Source organism: Suillus discolor (assembly GCF_016758755.1).
Source record: "Suillus discolor strain FC423 chromosome Unknown F5147scaffold_4, whole genome shotgun sequence".
NCBI classification, from domain to species: domain Eukaryota; kingdom Fungi; phylum Basidiomycota; class Agaricomycetes; order Boletales; family Suillaceae; genus Suillus; species Suillus discolor.
Window position 1 is genome coordinate 400699 of NW_024541251.1, and position 12775 is coordinate 413473.

The 12775-nt window shown below is 47.6% G+C and overlaps 3 protein-coding genes across 3 annotated transcripts; 2 read left to right on the top strand and 1 right to left on the bottom strand.

The window, feature by feature from the left end:
* The first annotated feature begins 721 nt into the window (after nucleotides 1-721).
* F5147DRAFT_603676 (major facilitator superfamily domain-containing protein) lies at nucleotides 722-3018 on the top strand. Its single transcript, XM_041432285.1, has 13 exons — nucleotides 722-760; nucleotides 812-958; nucleotides 1016-1078; nucleotides 1133-1319; nucleotides 1456-1585; nucleotides 1633-1697; nucleotides 1747-1875; nucleotides 1931-2007; nucleotides 2064-2244; nucleotides 2296-2489; nucleotides 2540-2698; nucleotides 2751-2795; nucleotides 2848-3018. Exons 1-13 carry the CDS (start codon nucleotides 731-733, stop codon nucleotides 2959-2961), a joined length of 1521 nt encoding a protein of 506 aa, XP_041298416.1. The 5' UTR covers nucleotides 722-730; the 3' UTR covers nucleotides 2962-3018.
* Nucleotides 3019-4715: 1697 nt separating this feature from the next.
* On the top strand, nucleotides 4716-6355 carry F5147DRAFT_669055 (choline kinase cytoplasm). The gene is made up of 3 exons (XM_041435419.1): nucleotides 4716-4972; nucleotides 5074-5806; nucleotides 5860-6355. Exons 1-3 carry the CDS (start codon nucleotides 4794-4796, stop codon nucleotides 6280-6282), a joined length of 1335 nt encoding a protein of 444 aa, XP_041298417.1. The 5' UTR covers nucleotides 4716-4793; the 3' UTR covers nucleotides 6283-6355.
* A 1840-nt stretch (nucleotides 6356-8195) lies between these two features.
* F5147DRAFT_251607 (uncharacterized protein) lies at nucleotides 8196-11276 on the bottom strand. The gene is made up of 6 exons (XM_041428838.1): nucleotides 11064-11276; nucleotides 10826-11002; nucleotides 9224-10774; nucleotides 9150-9170; nucleotides 8638-9096; nucleotides 8196-8585 (listed from the first exon to the last, which is right to left on the bottom strand). The coding sequence occupies exons 2-6, from the start codon at nucleotides 10994-10996 to the stop codon at nucleotides 8256-8258; spliced, it is 2532 nt and encodes an 843-aa protein (XP_041298418.1). The 5' UTR covers nucleotides 10997-11002; nucleotides 11064-11276; the 3' UTR covers nucleotides 8196-8255.
* Between the last annotated feature and the right edge of the window lie 1499 nt (nucleotides 11277-12775).

Sequence of the window (12775 nt, forward strand, 5' to 3'; positions counted from 1 at the left end):
CGGCGATCTCAACTTGATCTTCTTCAAGAGAGTTCTGTGTCCGAAGTTTAGATGCCATCAAGGCATGCGCGCTCGAGCGTGCATGACTTGACTCCCCCACACTGGGCAATGTTCATCTTTTGCCAAATTCAACCCTATCGACTGCAGTAATGCATGCTGTCAAAGGTCCCTTCTCTTCTTTGTTGCGGGCTGGACTCTTACCACAAAGGCTTCACAATGCGGTCGAATTTAATATCATCATTGGTAAAGCCTAATGCCAGCGCACATTCACCGCTGTCTGCGGACCGCAAGTCAAAGGGTCACAAGAGGATAGTTCCAAAGCCAAAGAAGCCCTTTTTTCGAAATCTAGTTATGCCAGATCTCATCGAAGCCACCACCAAAGCAAAGGGTCCTTGTATAAAATGGCAACGAAGACGAGGAGAACGTTAAACCTCGAGCAGCCTTTCTTACTGTGCTCTCTCTTATTGCAAGTTCCTTGAAATGTCTTTAGACAATGCAGCTAATCCTACGCCAACTCATCTTCCTTCATGCTCGTCATGTTCGGACGATGCGTCTGCATCATCGGACAAAGCACACGCCAGCGATTGTGCCTCTCTTGATTCTCGTGACGAGATCCAGAAAGCCCCGAAACATTCGGTGTCCCGACTGCTTTTCGTACACATCGGGTAATATTTCACGCTGCTCGAATTGCTGTTCGCTTATCAGTATGTGATCGAACCTCAGGGCCGCAATGACACTTTTTCTTGCCACCACAGATTCTGTGCGTATCCCCTTCTCAAATTTGAGTGCTAGGCATTAAGTCAACATACAGACCATTGTGTCAACATCTCTACCGACAATAGTCAGCGAACTCGGGGCCTCCCAGAGTCAATATACCTGGGTTGGGGTTGCGTATATGCTGACTCAAACAGCTGGCCAACCCCTGTATGGAAGACTATCCGATTTGGTAGGAAGAAAGGTGTGTTCTTTTTCAAACTTGGAAGAGGCTGAGTGGATTTACTCGCTATATTACTAGAACGTTTTGTATGTCAGCATGATGATTTTCGCCCTCGGATCCTTGCTGTGCGGGGCTGCAAAGGTTGTTTGACTTCGGATTATTCTGAATTTGGTATCCTGATCTTTATCTCCCTAGAATATTACACTCCTGATAATTTTCCGCGGATTGGCTGGTCTCGGTGGCGGTGGTATCGTCAGTTCCGTCTGGGTTATCACATCAGAAATTGTCGAACCAGAAAAGAGAGCAAAGTGGTCTCAGGCTCTTAGTATCACTTGGAGCTGTTCTGCAGTTGCGGGTCCAATACTCGGAGGATTATTCAGCAGTAAGTGCTATAACGAATCTTAGATCTAAATCTCATTTCACCCCCGCAGCTGGCTTCTCCACGACAATCAATTGGAGATGGGCTTGTATGTCATTCATCCCCTTGCTATGTTTCAATCTAAACTCCGAGTTAATAGTTTACATGAATTTGCCTGTATGTCTTTTCGCATTCTTGCTGCTGTCAGTGTCATTGCGAAATGTTACGCTCGGACACGCTAAGCATGCGTCATGGAAAAATTTCACCGAAAAGTTTGATTTTATCGGACTGTACGATATAATTTTGCTTTCTTGTGCCATGCTCATCATATTATCAGTCTTCTCTTCATGCTGGGTACCAGCTGTTTGGTTATTGGTTTCAGCTTCGCTATGAGTAGTGGATGTAGGTCCTGTCGATATTCAGTACAAACATTTTGCTCACCATCATGCAGGGACATCACCATCAACACTCCTGCTGGTCACTCTAGGCCCTGTGATACTAGCCTGTGGTGGCTTCTATGAAGTGCACACCACACGCGAGGCATTGTTCCCGCCTGCCGCATTCAAAAGTCTCACTGTTGGTAAGAAGCTTGCTTCGCGTGGAAGGATTTTTGACATCTCATATGAATCATCTAGTGATCATTCTGACTGTCACATTCCTTCACAACTTCGCATTCACTTCAGGCACATTTTACCTTGCCCTCTACTTCCAAGTAAGGTCGTCCCGTGCCTTGTAGTGGATCTGATTCTGATTTCATGATTTGCATAGGCTGTGAATGGCATGACCCCATTGCAAGCTGGTGTGCAGATGCTGCCATATTCACTCGGATCATCATTGGCTTCGATGCCAGCCGCTTGGTTCATCGGATTCTGCCAGGAGCGTAAAAACGACACCAGGGGACAAAAATGGACGATCGTCGGTGGATTGCTGATATCTACATTGGGTTTCAGTGAGGTCGAACATACATATACTGAGGGAAGTCACTGAGGTTGTGTAACAGGTCTCTTGATAACACTCAAGGATGCCTCCTCGCACTTCGCGCAAATTTCTTTCCCCCTTATCGCCGGTATTGGAATCGGGTTCCTTTTCCACGCCCCTTATCAGGTCTTTGTGAAGGCATTGCATCCTTCTGAGCTCGCTACAGGGACTAGTGCATTCTTTCTGGTAAGGTTTACAGGAGCTACCATTGGCCTAGTAAGTCCGTCCGCCTCGTTTATGCGACATTAACTTAAATCGTCTGCAAGGCGGTTGCTGGGATAGTCTTTGACAAACGGTTATCTCACGCTTTACCTATTGGTTACCAAATTCAGGGATCATCTTCCATCAACTGGAGGTTACTGAGTCTTATCGAGCCGCTCTCGTTGAGAAATGAAGTCTTGGGTGCTGTGGCTCTAGCCATTCAGGTGAGTTTCAAGGTCATGCCGCTCTACTCGTTCTCAATTAATGATATCATAGAGCATCTGGATCGTTTCTGCTCCTCTGCTAGGTCTGGCCTTGGTGGTATGTGATCCCTTCTAAGTGATGCTATAACTTCACCAATCTGCATAATCAGATCTCGCTGTTTATGAAATACTTTTCGGTAGAAACTACGAACCATCATGACGCTATCCAGGAAAAAGCTTCACACCAAGAGTCATGTGTCGACTCACCGCCTAATGAAGTTTAGAGGATCAAAATCTGTATTCTTATTGTACATAGATAAACTTGCTAGACGAGCGTTCGGATGAATTAAAACGTTTGATGTAACACAATATTCCTTGCACGTGTGCGTAAGGTCCGATGCTAGCCAGGAGTCAGTAGTACAAATCTTCACAACCACATCTAGCGGCTTTACCAGGGGTTTACACATTTCTGATGCTCACATAGTAGATCAGAAGCATGTATTTGAGCATGCAAAACTATCATGTTGTAGATAGGCCCATACGTAGTCCGAAGTCAGGTTTGGGGTAACGTCTTCATAACCCTTTAATACAAAACACACCGTTTAACAAATAAGCATGCGGCATCCACACGATTTACTATTCCTTCATGTTGGTTAAAGTGTTTCCGATGGGCTGACACGGGCAGCACTTAAATCTGAAAAAAGAATTCAGACGGGAACATCGTACAGCTTGGAAATGGAATATACAAAACATCCAGACCTGAACGATTATGCCGGCAACCGTGACTTCTCTCGTCTACAACAAGATATAGACGAGATATAGTGGTCGCACAGAAGAGGCCTATCAGTGTCCTCGTGGCTTGCTACCGAAGATTAAGGCAGCGTCTAAACTGTGATACGTTGGCTGCGCGTAAACCCGCGGCCACAGGGTTGCGAGCACTAATTAGCGGACCTCGACAATGCTTACGATACAAGATATGTTAGGGCGTAATCCATAAACTTCCAAACGGTGTTTCGGATTGCCTACCAGACTCATATGGCCAGAGCTTAATCGATAGAGTATTGACACGAACGTTAGCTCCTAGAACAAATGGGCCTTGCTCGCTCAAACAATCCAGGGTCGTCTCTTGATGTGAAAGGGGAATAGCGGTGGTGCGTTTCAGACCGTTGCCGATGCCAGTGATATAGTGTTAGTTGATTTGATTATATGTCGATGAGCTGAGTAATGAAACTCTTCCTCGGCAGTATTAACCCGCGGAATGATGGCATATATGACTTGTTCACTAAAGAGATCAGACGCCTCTTGCTTCAACAAATAAAGCACAACTAACCAACCTTGAAAGTTGATTAATACAAGAGTATTAATGCTCACAGCCTCCAGGGTCTTCCTCAGGGAACTAAGCGGTGACCGAATTGAGCGGGCAGGCGAGAAAACAATGCGAAGATTTAGATACGTGCGTTTTATTCCTCGGCAGATCCTTGATTTCTCTCGATCCTAGAACCAGGTCGCATACATAAAGTAAAACCAAGACGTTGTTTTTATTTAAACACGATACCCTGTGGCATCTAGAACGCGATGCAGGACGCAATTATAGGGGTATTGCGCATGATGTACAGTGTAGCGTCATCAATGATCTGGGCTTGGACCGGGTATGCCCCCGCGGATTTGTTTGCAGGGATGATCAAGGGTGACCGGTGACCTGATAGAAAGTCGATTTAGAAGTGGGTAGCTCAGGCCGGACATTCGAATCGTTGTCTTGAATGGTAGGAGCCTTGCGGCCTTGCTGCAGGCTTCAAGTTGAATCATGAAAGCATTCTGGTACTTGATCCGACTTTTGCGAAAGAACAAAGTCAACAACATCATTGTATGGTTGCTGAGCAAAGTCGCCTGCTAATGATCAACCCATGCTTGTTTGTAAATTTTCATTTTCATAATTAAATAAATGCGTTAGTAATTAATCTCCGACGGAGTTCGGGGTCCGACCATCAACATAATTAATGGTCGTGTGCTGCCGACGGCTGAGCCTTCTCTCCGTCTACCGTTACTTAACGTTTCCCTAGACCGAGACGAACAGTCGAACGAATTAATCCTACTACACTATATGTGAACAACTGGCATGATTGCAGACAGCGTCGCCGTTTCTCCTTCTCCACTCGTGTCGTCATCCTCGTCTTTGCGCAATTTAGTGCTCAGTCCCTCGAAATCTTCAAATGTGTCCTTATCTCAACCAAAGGTCACTGTTGATGTTGAGTTTGTCGATGGTTTAACAAACGTTAAGGCCAAATTACATGCCAGGTATACTAGTTGTCTTTTTTCTGCACGCTTCTTTATTATCCTTTTGGCAGGGTTTGTTATTCAAATTGCATTTTGAGCTTACGTCCCATCTTTTCATATAGATCTTACAAGTCGGCCGATTTTGCAAGAGACCTTCTTGCTATTTTGGTGGCTTTGCGGGTCCCTGGTTGGCACAAGACGCAGGTAACACCCGAGTTACTCTCCATCCGCAAGGTCTCTGGTGCGCTCACCAATGCCATCTTTTTTGTCTCTTGCCCTACCGTTGCTCGCGTTCCTACCCTCTTATTGCGCATCTATGGTCCATCATCCGGTTCTCTCATCTCTCGCTCTCGCGAGCTGCGCATGCTTCACATTCTCTCGTCTCGATGCCATTTTGGTCCTCGTGTATATGGTACATTTACAAACGGTCGTATTGAAGAGTACTTCGAGTCTGTCACGCTAGTTTCAGCAGACCTTCGTGACAGGAAGACCAGCCAATGGATAGCTTCACGCATGGCTGAACTCCATTCTGTGGATGTTAGTGTTGTAGAGGGTCCACTCGCCGTCAGTGCTCTTGAGGGAAAGAGTTGGGAGATCGGGGTCAAGAAAAATGTTAAAGCATGGATGCCAGCCGCACGAGAGATTTTGCGTCTCCAGTGTGTATCTGAGGCCACTCGTCAAGCACTTAACATCGACCGCTTTTTTGAACTTTGGATGCGTTACTTACGCTGGGTTTCTCATGTTGAGAAGGTAGAGGGGGCATGCCGACGTGTTTTCGCGCACAATGATACGCAGTATGGCAACATACTGAGGTTAACTAGCCCAATTCGTCAAGATGCTCCTGAGCACCACCAGGTGAGCAATAGTCATTCTAGGGCACAGAGGACCTTGCCGAACTTATGACGTAGATTGTCGTAGTTGATTTTGAATACGCGTCGCCTAATCCAGTTGCGTTCGACATTGCTAATCACTTCCACGAGTGGACAGCTAACTATCATTCATCAACTCCGCATCTTCTGGATCCAAGCCGGTATCCGACAATGGAAGAACGTCAAAATTTCTTTCGGGCGTATCTTGCACACTCGCGTCCCATTGACACATGCACTTCCTCGGTTCCGGCGTTGCGCTCAGAAGCAGAAGTTTTCCAGTTGGAACGTCAAGTGCGTATTTGGAGTCCTGCCTCACACGGGATGTGGACCGTGTGGGGTATCGTACAAGCGCAAGACAGCCTGGAAAGAGGAGAATTGGAATCAGACTTTGATTACTTAGCTTACGCAACATGTCGCATGGAAGGGTTTATCAGAGAGCTATCCGATCTAGGTGTTCAGTAGGGTTTTGGTCCCTTGTTGATACCTCTCTATCCCAATTATCATAGAACCTAATAAAGTTTGCATTCAAACGCTCTAGGTGGCCTATCATGTGCTGAGGCGATATTTACGCACGCTCCTCGAGGCCGTGTTTTGTGCAGCATCCTCGCACATCCGTTTGAGGACCCCTGTAGGCCCTCGGATTTTAAATTTTTAAGAGCGCCATGGATGCCTGTGAGCCCCTGACGGTGTATTTTGGCAACGTAGATTCAGTACTTGTGAGTTCTGAGATCTCGTCAACCTTCGAGGGAGCTTTCTCGCAAAAATGGTCTGATGTTGTTGGTCACGGTGGTATTCCATAAGCCTGGGACTAGGATGCAAGTGCCAGTATTGTTGTGCTGCCGGGTTTACGATATCGCGTCCGAGTCGGTGGAAATCCTGTTCACCAAGGTTTGATCTTTTGTTGTTGGAGATCTTCTGTGCAATTTTAGTAATCCCAGACTTTGAACAGGGTCGTCAGACGATATGACCATTGTGCCATTCACTTGGTTCACGACTCGGAGCATCTAAGCTATCCACAGTTAGACGTTCAAATTTCGTGCATGCCTTTTGAGGGATCGGTTCGGAAGACGTGTATGATCCGTTGCCTGAAACACTAAGTGGGTGTCAACAAATCCAGAATAGACTCGGAATGATATCGTTTGTCCTGTGACCCTGTCCTCACGTTATCATGCTGGTAAGGTGGTAGGGTAGTCCCCTAGATAGATCAATAAGAAGACAATTAGTCCCTGGGATCTGGCGCCGAGTAGGCATCGTCGAGGGTGGCAACCAAGATACCATAAAATGAGAGAATTATCTGTATGCGGGATACAGGCCTGGCGTCTGGCAGAAAATGTTAAGGTCAGGAATAGGCTACGGAGCCCGCTCGGAAGCACACGAATAGGGATGGGGTCGCATGACTCCTAGTAGATATCACTGAGAGGTCGAACGGATCTTCATAGCACACATAGATTGTCTTAAATGACAATGAGATATATCAATTTCCCTGCAATAAAACTCATCATATGTTAGTTTAGGCTATCCGGCGGGCTTCCAGCGTATACGTACTAATACTACCCTGATCAGATTTAGGCCAGTAACACCCTTAAAATATTTGGATAGCAAGTAAGCTAGCGCTTTAGACCACTGTCATCGATTGCAATGCACTTTCACACTGCGTAGGGTGACCGTGAAGAGATAGGAAGAGACGTTGACGCCACGGTACGGTACTCAGGCTACCATCACAAGAACACCGTGAATCGGTCGAGAGAAGTTGGAAAAACATGATGATGAGTCTGCCACGCGATTCCGATGAGAAGAAGTTCTTGATGTCAAACGGGTACCTTCGTAACGGCTGGGCGACTTCACGAAGTAATAGGGAAAGTGGTGCAGAGCGCCAGCTGCAGGGGAAGCTTGGTGAATTTGAATTGACTACAAAGTTCTGAGTTGGAAGGTTCAGGTTTTGCAATTGTTATGTTGCCCTGCCTGATATGATGCGGCCTGATCGCAACGGCGTTAGCTGATAGGCTTATCATCAACGTGTAGTAAATGCCTTCGAGCTTGTCTTTGCCATTTGGTGGACAAGGTGACTTCTAGTTCATGCGCAAGATGACTTCTAGCTCAGCACGTAATTCTTTCAGACGACATGAGAGTTCACCAATCGACGATCACGATGTGCTGCAAGAGAAGCCAAAGGCAGATTTGATGACCAGAGGAGATGGAGGGGGTGTACGTTCACACGGAGATAGTCATGAAACATATCATCATCAGAAGCGTGACAAGGGGCACATGAAAACAAGACGTAAGATGAGGTATACAAAAGCTTTTTGTACAAAGTAAGGTAGAAGATGAGCAAATGTCTCGTAAACTCCACTGTCACTACGGGAGCCACGAAGACAAGCATCACATAAAAGCGTCCGACCAAGCGGCGAAGTTCTCAAACACGACATCCGATGCATCTACATCCAGTTTTCTCCGAGCCTAGTGAGGTCACCTGATGCCCACGGAGAATTAGATTCCCCGGCTCCTGAGGCCTGTGGGTATGAGGGCACACCGGCCAGGTTGCTACTACGAGTAACGTTGCCCCAGTTTCCAGCACTCCCAGATCTAACGTGTGCACGTGGAACAGCATTATTGTTTGATACCCTATCGGCTTGCGAGAGTGCAAAGGACGTTGTGGGGGTTGCGGCAGAAGGCGTGGACGGCGAGGAGAAATCTAGATCTACATCCGTTCCATTGAAAGAGTGTCTGGCGTTGGGCACCGTAGCGCTCGTTCTGTTAAGACGTTGCTAAAAGTGTTCTTGGATCAAAATAGGTTCTACACAGCCACGACATACTGACCTGGCTGTATCCTACGATATCCAGGCGTGCGTTGTTGTGCCGCCCCAAATCAGGACCCGCTGTAAGAGGAACAACCGGAGACTTCATAGGTGTCTGCTCGGAACTTGAAAGCATCAACGCATTGCTGGCAAAGGTAGGGTATGCTGACTTGTTCTGCTTCGTAATATTATTGAGAGCAGACGTGTCAACGCGAAGCGAGCCAGAGGGAGGTCGAGAATTAAAGAAGTTACCCGAAGGCGGGGATGAATCCACTGGTGTTGCATCACCCTTACGCTGGATGCGCTGAAGAAGGGATATCGATGATTCGTTGGGGTCGCTATTCGAGCGCTCACGATTGCTTGCAGTGACCGAAGGTGGAGGAATACCCTCAGCTCCCGGTGCGATGCCCGAGACCGGTAGTTCGGTATGGATGAAGCAACAACGTTTCCCATATGGACATGCACCCGACACCCAGAATGTCTATTTGCTATCATCAGAAAAACACCCTAAAAAAAAAGAAAAAGAAAATTTACCCTACAGATTTCTGTTTTGTACTGAAATGCAATGATATCAATACTCAGTATCACAGGCATCGATGAGTGCCTACCTTGGGGTGACGAGCAACGTTCCGAAGTTCATCTTCTCCATGGGCAAACTGACATTTCGCTCCGTACCGACACGAGCCTTTCTCTTCCCATGACCTGCATAACTCAGTCTTGTACAAGCCGAGCTTACGATTGTTAGCACTCGGTCCACCGGTGTTTTGCGAAGGACTCTCAGATCCTGCATTGGAGTGGTCTACCCCCAGGCCTTGAGCTGGTAACGCTCCATACGGACTAGCGAAATGGGTTTGCAGACGGCTGGCCATGGCCGCGACAGCCAGATCCGAGGGGTATGATTCCGGAGTGCCGTAGAATTGATTGTAGAGGCCAGGGTGGATGGGGGGATACATTCCATGAGTCGCCTGTGCGAAGACTGCTTGGTTGCTGAGGAGCGCTAATGTAGCAGCATCTCGCAGAGCGGAAGGGTCCGAGGCGGAGTGCTGATGAGCACCACGGAAAACGTTGTGTTGTTGCTGCACACGAGTAACGGCCGGGTGATGACTGTCTCCGGTAGGGAGAACCATGTCATAGAGTTGCTGAGTATTACCGAGTGACAGGTGAGGAACGTGTGCTGGACCATAGGCAAGTCCCGTTGGGCTTGGGACCAACGGTTGTGGAGGGTAACCTCGCTGAGGCTGACGATAGGTAGATTGAACTCCATTCGCCGGGCGTCCTTGGAGAAAGTGGTGTGGTGCAGCGGCACTGGGGGCAGAAGGTTGCGGGAAATAGCTGCGCTGAGCGCCATAATCGCCCTGCAAGTCTCCATTACCTTGGGCAGAACGGTAGTCATATTGCTGTTGTCCGCGAGCAAATGATGCGTTGGTCAGCGATGGGTACTGGGGCTGCTCAGGTGAAAAAGGCTTTTCTCCGCCACCAACGCGGTCCCGATAAGCAGCGGACGACCAAGGATGAGCAGCCACGGAATGTACATGCTCCTCCCCTGCTTGCTTTAGGCGACGCAAATCAGCAGTCGATAGTCCACCGCTGAAGGAATGAGGACGCTCCTTCCCGTCATTCCCCGTTGCTATCTTCAGCTGGGGCTGCCCGCGCATGGTATGACTAGCCGAAGAATTGATAGATTCGTGAGATTCCAGTGTATCAGTGGACGACACGCGAGAGTGGGATGGTGAAATTTGATGATCAGAGGTATTGGGGGAGGAGTCAAGACTGACGTCAGAAGCCGTTTCCAGCGGACTTGCATCGTTGAATGGTGCTACATTCGCAGCACCTAGCTTGGACTGAGGAGAAGTCCCCAGTCGGCCCTGTATATCGTCTCCAATGTCGCCTACGGCACCGAGCTTCAGCCTGGCAATGTCTTGGGCAAGGTCCCAGTCGAGCGATGCGTCTGGATCGACAAGCTGTCCCGAAGCATTTAGCCGCCATCGCTGAGCGTTGTTTGGGACACGCTCAGACGGATGGCCAGAAGTTTCGGTTTTTGACATGTCTACGAGGTTTGTACGAACAGGCATTGCTAGAGGTTTTTGAATTGAAGCTGGACGTGGGATGTAGGATGAAAGGGACGGTGGTGAGCCTTGCGCAGATGAAACGTTCCAAGTCTACGGGACGAGGTAAGAAGGTTGTCTAGTGAGAGATAGCGTATGGCTTACTTCGGCTGTGAAGTCTGAGTTCAAGTTGTGATGATGTTCAAGGGGGCTTGGAGACCAACCAGGTGCACCCGTTGATTGTGCTCGAGCTGAAATGGGTTTTCTTGAGCCTGATTCGCGTGCAAAGTACAAAGTGTGTGTGGGTGCAGTAGTAGCGGTGACCACCTTTTGCATTTAAATCTGATTTAAATAATGGGAATTGTCAGCGAAGCAAAAACACGCTGCAAAGAAATTTACTCACCAGTTAATTAACAAGCTGATGAGCGACCGATGATTGCTGGATAAAAATGTGTCGTGCGTTGCGGTATGAGAGAATAATCAAAGATGCGATGGAGTATAGGATATAGGTGATGCGATGTTGAGAGCACGATTTGCTAAGTGAGTTGATAGATAGAGACCGCCGTCGACGTTTTGCTGGATAGAATGCAAGAAGACAAGCAGTAAAGATCTAAAGAGAAAGCACAAGATAGGTATAAAAAGTGAGATGAAATAAAACGAGGCGTGAGCAGGTCGTGAGGACCGGGGTCGCGTGTTGAAGATCAGGACCCAGGTCAAGAGTTTGAAGAGGCAAAGTGGGTGGAGGTCGAGGGTTTTAGATCTTCTTGGAGGTTATGGTAATGAAATGAGGCAAAGGGGAGGAGCCCTGACTGACCTTGCGAAGGAGTTTTGATTGCAACGTGCCCTTCTTGCGGCGGCGATTGCCAATAATTATAATGAGCCCTGTGCAATGAGGTTTGGAGATGTGACTGGGCGCTCCCTTGACTCAAAAATGAGAACTATTAGATACTGTTAAAGTAAACTTGCAGTTAGTAACAATAAGCCTTGTTAGAATATAGGAAAAAATAACAACCTGGATCGTGGAAGGTCGTGGTCAAAACAAAAAAAGCTGGAAGCGAACACTAGACCAAGGGCCTATAATTCACTTGGTTCACAATGCACTGGTTTACATTGTTGATGTCGTAACTATCGGCTTATGCCTGACAACGCCGTACAGCTACACCACTTGAACCAAGCCCTTCAACAATCCATCCATCCATTCTACTCCTCTCTGCTCCCCAATCATTCCTCAACTAATTCGGACCTCGAGGCCATATAACGTGTCTTTGCATGCTACTTTCGTTGACTCCAATTTCAAATTTAATTTTGGGTACAAGTACACGTGCATCGCAATTGATGACCCGGAAAATCAATACGATGATCAAGCTGCAGATCGTTTGCTACGATGTCAAGACTCTATTGAACCAAACCCATTACTCGGAACACCTTCCAAAAACCAAACTTTCATAAAATACTCAAGGGTTACTAACCCCAAAGTAACACACTGCACCCAACACGTGTTGATGCTGTCCCACGAGTGTGCCATGCAGCCGCAGCACCTCCATGGTTCGCCGCTCTGTGAAATAGCCTCAAGGACCGCCTTTAGCACTCACAAAACAGTCATACGAAGCAAGCATGCACCGTCCGTGATCGCCACGCTTTGCGTCCTTGCGCCCATTCACGATATCACCTCTATTCATCGGTGTTATTATCGTCTTTGAATTGGGTTCAAACTTCCATTTCCTGCGTCGGCGTCCGAGTCAAAGGCATCCTTAGCTTGCCCATGGGGCCACTTCACGTGAGTTGATATACCGGGTGCTATTTGTGTTCCGTTAAATCCACTTTAACTGCTTTAATAATATTATGAGACTCATCTGCATCAACCGCCGTTCCGACCATATCATCGGACAAAATCTGGGGAACTTGTGTCAGAAACTAAGATGGGCCACGAAACAGTCGTGTTTGATTGGAATTTCGGAAGTTTTAGCACTAAAAAGGCAGGCGTAGTGTTCATTGCTACTAGTAGAGGCTAACTTAACCATCGAACGTGCATAATCTACCACAACTTTTCGCGTATCAGCTCCGAATTCTGGGGCACGATTCACGAGAACTTGCAACGATGAATCAGACGCACTT

Excerpts from the sequence above, each read along its gene's own strand:
- F5147DRAFT_669055 (XM_041435419.1), top strand. The coding sequence starts at position 4,794 with ATGATTGCAGACAGCGTCGCCGTTTCTCCTTCTCCACTCGTGTCGTCA. Across the intron at positions 4,973-5,073 it reads AAGGCCAAATTACATGCCAG|ATCTTACAAGTCGGCCGATT; the intron begins GTATACTAGTTG and ends CTTTTCATATAG. Across the intron at positions 5,807-5,859 it reads ATGCTCCTGAGCACCACCAG|ATTGTCGTAGTTGATTTTGA; the intron begins GTGAGCAATAGT and ends CTTATGACGTAG.
- F5147DRAFT_251607 (XM_041428838.1), bottom strand. The coding sequence starts at position 10,996 with ATGCAAAAGGTGGTCACCGCTACTACTGCACCCACACACACTTTGTAC. Across the intron at positions 9,171-9,223 it reads ACGTTGCTCGTCACCCCAAG|TACAAAACAGAAATCTGTAG; the intron begins GTAGGCACTCAT and ends ATTGCATTTCAG. Across the intron at positions 8,586-8,637 it reads ATATCGTAGGATACAGCCAG|CAACGTCTTAACAGAACGAG; the intron begins GTCAGTATGTCG and ends GAACACTTTTAG.
- F5147DRAFT_603676 (XM_041432285.1), top strand. The coding sequence starts at position 731 with ATGACACTTTTTCTTGCCACCACAGATTCT. Across the intron at positions 2,245-2,295 it reads GATATCTACATTGGGTTTCA|GTCTCTTGATAACACTCAAG; the intron begins GTGAGGTCGAAC and ends GTTGTGTAACAG. Across the intron at positions 2,796-2,847 it reads TGCTAGGTCTGGCCTTGGTG|ATCTCGCTGTTTATGAAATA; the intron begins GTATGTGATCCC and ends CTGCATAATCAG.